Below are 7670 nucleotides of genomic sequence, written 5' to 3'. Positions count from 1 at the left end.
TTTACCTGTTATTTTGTTAAAACTAAACCAGTCAATAAAATATGAATGGGGGCTAGATTTCTTACCAACCGTGCGCTCTGTAGCTGCAAGATGTTTTAGGATGTTTATTGTACAGCGCCTTTGGGGTAATTTTCACGAAAATGGTGCTATAGAAGTTATCCAGAATAAATAAATAAAATAATACGTCATAATATTCAATTTGCAGTTTTATTTGGAATATTGATTTGGGGTGAGTTTTTAAATTTAAAAGAACAATTATTTCACAACTAGTAAAATGTAGTTACCAACTTGTGTCAGAAACCCGACAATATTGAATCTTCGAAAATTGACCGTAAAGGAAAAGTATTTTTGCAGAAGATATATTGTATTTAAATAGACATAAAATATAATTAAAATGATTGAAACGTTCTTTAACTAAAACTAATATCTCCCCAATTATCATATTTAAAAGTAGATAGTATGAAACAAGTGACAAACTAATCCTACAAAGTAGATAAATTATGTATTATAGCGGACTGATTTGTAATTTTTATTATCTAATTAATCGAAATACCCTTAAATCAAAACTGGAGATATATAAACAGTTTAAAATGGGTAGAAGGCCGAACGTCGCACATGAAAAACCAGTCAAAGCCAAGGCAGCGCAAATAAGTTCCTTCATTTTCGCTGTCCAATAAATAATTTCATGATCATGTTGACATGCTTTAAATTTCTTTCCCTCGAGTTGTTCTTTCTTCCTTTAACTTTTGTGCTATCTTTCCTTTTCTCTTCGCCAAAATAGCCGCACATGTATCTAAGTACCTTCGGCGATCTTTTCCTTCGAGGGCTACGTTTTCCCAAACATAGGTATACTCATAGGCCTTAATCAATTTGCCGGCTTTATCAGAAATATCTTTGTATTCTTTCATGCACTTTTTTCTTGAAACTTTTATTTCTTCTTCGGATTTTACGTGAACGACCTCCGCTGGTTGAGATATTACTTCCGGGAACAAAATAGCGACTGATTCTTCAAAAACTTTTTGGCGACTATTTAACCCTTCCATCATTTTTTTCGCTTTGGCTTTTATTTGATTTTCAATATCTGTCAGTGGTCTTTCCTCAAATTGCAATTGGGCTATATTTAACTTTTTTCTTATCTGTATCGATATTTCTACACCTTCCCATTGCAACTTTTTCCATTTCATTTCGGGGCTTAGAGTTTGCGATTTAAGCTTTTCAGCCTTTTCAGCATCGATTCTTATTTGATCTTCTTCCGCTTTTAGAGCAAGTTTTGCATTTAAATCTTTTTCTCTGAATTTGTCAACAGTTTTTTTCCTTATAATATTAAGAACTTCTTCATTTTTCTTTTCCCAAACAGAATTCCAATTCTGGTAAAGATTTATCACGCTACGTTCTCTATCAAATAATTTTTCGGTGAGTTTAACATCCCCGTCTCCCGATTCAACGAGAAATCTAGGTATTCGAAATAGTCTGAAAAATGCTAAAGAATTAGCTATTCCCATATAATTTTGATTTAGAGATAATTTGTGACTATAAATACCAGTCAAGAAACTTCCAGATACAGTTTGTGAACGCACCGGCAAATCACTTCTCTCTAAAAAGTCCCAGATATCAATTGTGCCTATATATGTAATAACAAACATTTGACTCGGGATGTTACTTGACCACGTTGCATATGTCAAATAATAATTCATTCTTTTCCACATAAAAGGTTTTTCTTGAGAGTCGCCGGACCAAATCGCAATTGTTTTTCCCCCTATTGTAGCCACTATATCTTTGTAAAATGGATTTCGTATACAACAAGTGATTGGACCACCATGAATTCTCGCTCTTGCTAAGTTTGTTGCTACTTCAACTCCAATACCGCCTTCTGCTACAGATTCTCCACCATTCCATGTCATTTTTAAATAATCACCATATAGCGAGGAGGCACATAATATTGGCTGCATTTGCTCATCAATTATTGACCGATCAATTTGTTCTTCATACAACCTTGGTGCCTCAGATCTTGTTTTTATTGTATTTACTATTGGATATTGAAAAGATAAACAAAGAAGAGGATCCAACTTTTTTGTAACCGGATTAGAAGCGAATATTTTGTAGTGTGGTTTAAGAATGCCATCTAATATTTTTAAAGGAGAAGTTTCTAAGACTAAATTATCTGGTCGTTTGGAAATTCTTTTGGATTCCTTAAGTTTCTCTGGAATATTATTGAGTGAAGACATTTTTATATTCCAAATAAAAATTGTCCCGTCTTCAGATATTGTTACAAACTGCATTGACTTTTCTTGATTTTCGGGTAGGAGTTTTAGTTTTCCTTTCGTAGTTATTTCAAAATGGGAAGACAACCAATTTATGTTAGTGACGGGCGATGAATGATTATACGATAAGTTTGAAACAACAGTAGTTCTAACAACGGACTTGTCGTGAATTTTTTTCATCCACCCCATTTGAGAGTTCATGGCTATTCTGTTACTTTCTTGGTAGTCTGTTAATAATTCAATTTCTTCGTTATCTTCTAGCCGGCCTTCTAAGTCCCAAACAACTATTTGTCCATTCACGCAACCGCCAACTAGAATATTTTCTTGGAATGGGCAAAAAGAAAGAGATATTACTTCCCGATTACTTTGCAAATATAATTTAGGTGTAAGTGTATCAGAAAGACTCCAGACGAGAACAGGATTTTCACCAAATACAGCTCTGGTTACAGCATCTACTGAATCTTGAGGATATTTAATTATACAAGGAACAGAATCCACATAAGACAAAGCAACGAGCTTGTTGTAAAATTGATGCCAAGCTACGCCTGAAATATATTTATTTTTACCTTTGAAATCAGTAAAAAGCATAACCTCACCAAGCTCCATCGACTTAGCCATACTCAATTTTCCCCCATCTTTGACTAAATTGGGATAGTCTAGATTATAAATATCTATTTTTTCATTGAATTTCAATATTCGTTCAATCGAAGCAGTTTTTGATGTTAGGAATGTACTTAGTCTAATAAGTGTTAGTTCTTTTTCTTTTTCAGCATGCCTAGTTGCAAGATCTTTATGTTTTTCTTCTTCAACTATCTCGTTTGTTGTAGTATGATCATCAGTTTCATTTTCATTATTTGATTGCCCTTCAAGATTACATTGAGTCCAAACATTTTGTGGAAATCTCGGAACGGTTTGAGCAAATGATGAATTTTTGTTAGGATTTGCTTGAATGGCGACATCAACACGTTTTTTCGTGACGTTGACATATTTAGTCCTCAGTGGAAGTAATTCGACATATCCGTCTTTTGCACCATCGGCTTTTCTTCCCAAAAAGTAATCAGGCTGATTAGCGACGGGATATTTTGATTTCACTTCAATTTTTATCAATGGTCTGTTGTACTTAACGATACTTTCATCTACTTCTATTTCACTGCCGAATGACGCCCAAGGGCGTGGTTCTTTAGTAATGGACTGTTCAAGAACGGCGTGTTGTTTTCGTAAATGAGCCTCCGATACTTCTTCGCAGTGGTCCATAGACTGTGGAGTAAGGCAAACATAAAATTCATCTTCATCGTTGGTTTCATCGAGAATGTATCCGATCAAAATTTCATCATCTTCGTATGCTTTAATTTGTTTTATAAATGGTCTAAACGCCGACTCGTCTCCGAGGACTTGCATATTATCGATAAGTAATTCTTTCTTTATTTTCTTCCACGGAAACTCTCCAGTAACATCTACTCCTACAGTGACACCTAATGCAGTCTGAGTAAGCTCATCCAAAGTCACTTTTACTACTCCGGATACTTCATAGTCAGGAACATTTTTTGATCGTTCAACATCATATTCATCATATTCTTCATTTTCTTCATCAGCTTCATCATTTTGTACTAAAATAAACACATAAATTTAACATTTTACACAAGTGTTATAAAAGAATATTCAAAATTTAAAAAACAATAAAAATATATCACAATAGAAAGAAGTTTGCGTATTTTATTTTTAAGATCTAAATAAATATATATAAGCTGTGTGTTCAGAAAATAACCGAAATTCTTAAATTTCGCGTGTTTGGAGAGTTTGATTGTCAATTTATTTTATTATGTTGATAAATAAGCTACAGAAATATGCTGAAATTTTCAGTTGTATTCATTGATACTTTGTCTGTGGCAGCCGCTAAGGTTTGACGTGTTTTTATGTGCTTGGCGATTTTCGTTTATTAAAAAAATGCATAAAATAATTTCTTTGAAATTTTATGTAAAAAATCAAATAAAGTATAACTAAGGGTGAAAAATGTTGACAAAGGCTTTTGGATAATAAACAAGAGTTTACGATAGGTATAAGCGTTTCCAAGATGGTCATGAAGACGTTGAAGATGACAAACGGCCTGGACGCCCCAGCACATTACCAACCTATGAAAACGTGAAAAAAAATAATGAAATGGTTATAAACAATCGCTCAATCACAATCAGAAAAGTCGTTGATAATGTTGGCATAATGATTGGCTCATGTAATGATTTTTTTAAAAATATTTTGGGTATGAAACGCGTGGCAGCAAAATTTGTTCCAATATTTTAGAATCTCGAACAAAACAGCGGCGAATGGAAGTTGCCCATGTGTCACTAAATGAAGTCAACGACGATGCAAAATTACTGAAACGTGTTATAACAGATGTAAAAGAAGGGTTTACGGATATGACGTCGAAACTAAGACTCAATCGTCGCAGTGGAGGCAATCTGAATTGCAAAACGCAAATCGACGAGCACGCCGAACACGTTTTACCTTGGCGGCTGCCACATACAAAGTAAACAATAAATACAGCTGAAAATATTAGCACACTTCAGGAGTATGTATACCAACACAATGAAAAAAATTGACGATCGGACTCTCCAAACCCGCGAAATTTAAAAATTCCCGTTATTTTCTGAACACACCATTCATTCATTAACTTTATGATCATACGTTTAAACAAATCAATTTAAGTAGTTATTATTAGTATATTAACCACTCGCCAAATTACCTACCCCTCCTATCCCTACCAATTCTTCAACAACTACTAATAATCTAATGCATCAATAAGTGCAGTTGCATCCTTTGAACTGTACGGGATATAAAATATTTTGATCAATAACACTGTGTTGTTAGCGTACTCTGGTGAATGTGACGGCGTATTTTACCATTTACATGTAAATGTTGTGAGTCCTAACGAAGAGACAAATACGTCTCAAAACCGGTATATATCAAAAAGTCGGTAAGTGATTATGTATCACATCTTTCCATTTCCGCACCTAATGGTGCCTACGACATATCATTGGTACACCAATCGCGGAGTATCTTAATATTTTTTTATGATCAGATAAGATGATCAGTCTTACGCTTTAGATGCCAGTCCAGAGACTACCAGGGAAATATTTAAGTGTAAAAATACAGTTTTGAAATATATATATTTTATGTCAACCAACGGCCAGAGATTTTTTGCACGGTGGGCAAACGCTCTGACCATTACACCATGTGGCTGACTATGTATACCATGTACTAATATTGGTTAAAAAAATTTAAATGTTAATACATGGACGTGTCTTGAACTTACAGGTACAAATTTTAAAAATTATTGTACCTGTAAAAATAAAGAATGAGGCAAAAGACAACAATAAAATATTATTTGATTTTGTTAACGTTTTGCCAATAAGCAAACAGTGTCAGTATAAGATAATGACAGATCATTTCCTCGATTGCAATTTTAAATCCAAAATAAACCACCAGATCATGACCCGACAAGTATCGGCACAGCAGCTGATGGTACCACGACAGAAAAACTACTATGGTGACAGAACAATGGGTAGTGTAGTACCATAACTGTACAATTTAACCACCAGCCAAAAACCGTGAAGAAAAAAACCTAATTTCATTAAAAAAATAGTCAAAAAATTATTAAACAGCAAGTGAAACTTAAGTGTATAAATATATTTTATTCTTCAATTATTATTAAACTATGTACTTACTTATAAATTTTTTTAAAAAATGTAATGTAACCCGCAGACAAGCTTCGACTTTGCGGGAACAAAAATACAATTATGCATGTTACTTATTTGTTAAAATGAATAAAACTTAAAAAAATAAAAAAAATGATACGTAGACAAAATTATGTATCCAGTGTGAAACTGTATATAAATCTTTGATACTCTTTTCAATTTTTTCAAAATATTTCGTCATCATTTGAGAGTTTAAGCTTTATTTTAAGATCAATATGAAAATACTTACGCTGAACTAAGGTGTCCGTCTGCAAACTATCAATATGACTCTCAACGGGCTTAAGGTCGTCTGAATCCATAATTGAGACGAAAATTTGGGTAAACACAGCCGAGTAAAGTGATCAAGTGATCACCAGCTATTTAAATGTATTCTAAACCGTCTGTTTGGTCGATAATAGCGTACTGGGGTGAAACTACCATAGCGATACGGCTAACAAACAGTCAATAAATTAAAGGAATGTTATTATTAGAGACTCAAATTACTAGTGGGATATAAAATAAATGTTTAACGTATCAACAGCTATGATTTGTGTTTTTTGACAGTTATTTAGATAACCTTTTGTTTGTTTGCGATTTCAGAGTGAGTTATTCTAGATTACAATTTAAATAAAAAAGTAGGTACCTAAACATTAAATTTTGATTTTAAAAGTATTTTGAAAGTCTTACCAATTGATTTTAAAAGGCTTCATAACGTGCATGAAATAAAAACGCAAACCCCAGTCTTTTTTATAAATACAAGGTACAAAAGAACAATTTAAAAAGTAAGACCAATCACAGATTTCACATTTATTTATTATAAATACAGAAGGAGGGAGGAAGAATTTTAATTTAAAAAAAATATATAAATATTTTAAAAATTAAATTAAAAGTACAAAAAATGGAGAACACACACTTTATTGCTTTAACTTTCCTTTCCTCTCCTCTCTCTCTGATTCCATTAACATTTATATTTCTTAGTAAAATTTTACAACCAACAATAATTCATTTTCAGAGCTGCAAAACAGCGTTTATTTAACATTTTAAAATACAATTTATTACAAATTGTTACCCACTAAGTCTAGATACTTTTTGGTAGGATTAATTAGATGCGGGTAGTTGATGTATATATGAATAAGTAAAAATTGAAAGTAAAAATTTAAAGTGTAAATTAAAAGTAAAGCAGGAAATAAATTTAAAAATTCTTTTACAGATCTGAAAAAAATATAGTGGCTACAGTGTAATATGACGATGTCACTAAAATTGTCATTATAGGTAGTCTGTATTCTTTAAAGAGTGCTATTTTTCATATAATTAGTCATTAGGCCCACAAAACTTTATCAGAAAAGCAGAATTAGCACATCCTTTTTTAAAATAACAAAGGCTTTTAAAAATACGTTTTATGTTTGCTTTAATTGAATTATTTATGCCTTCCTTTTAAATTAAAGACGGTACGAAAAATTAAAAGAACGATAAAATATAAAAATAAGGAAAAATTTTATTGCAGTAATTTAATAAAAAATAAAATATGTAAACACGTAGGAATAATATTCATTTATATAATGGTGCGTAATGAAAAACAATACAAAAATTACAAATCAGTACGTTTTGTATCTTTTCGGTTTTTTAGTGACCCTTTTTGTTCCTTTTTAAATTTATTTTATACCAACACCTAAATGAATAT

The 7670-nt window shown here is 32.2% G+C and overlaps 1 protein-coding gene across 1 annotated transcript; it reads right to left on the bottom strand.

Moving 5' to 3' along the window:
• Nucleotides 1–282: 282 nt before the first annotated feature.
• On the bottom strand, nucleotides 283–6615 carry mmm (missing minor mitochondria). The gene is made up of 2 exons (XM_088223972.1): nucleotides 6240–6615; nucleotides 283–3868 (listed from the first exon to the last, which is right to left on the bottom strand). Exons 1-2 carry the CDS (start codon nucleotides 6307–6309, stop codon nucleotides 705–707), a joined length of 3234 nt encoding a protein of 1077 aa, XP_088080098.1. The 5' UTR covers nucleotides 6310–6615; the 3' UTR covers nucleotides 283–704.
• Nucleotides 6616–7670: the final 1055 nt, after the last annotated feature.

This window comes from Micrasema longulum, unplaced genomic scaffold (genome assembly GCF_059751315.1).
Source record: "Micrasema longulum isolate JH-2025_06_02 unplaced genomic scaffold, ASM5975131v1 h1tg000029l, whole genome shotgun sequence".
In the NCBI taxonomy this organism is placed as follows: domain Eukaryota; kingdom Metazoa; phylum Arthropoda; class Insecta; order Trichoptera; family Brachycentridae; genus Micrasema; species Micrasema longulum.
The sequence above is the reverse complement of the archived record's forward strand: the minus strand, read 5'-3'. Positions and strand labels throughout refer to the sequence as shown.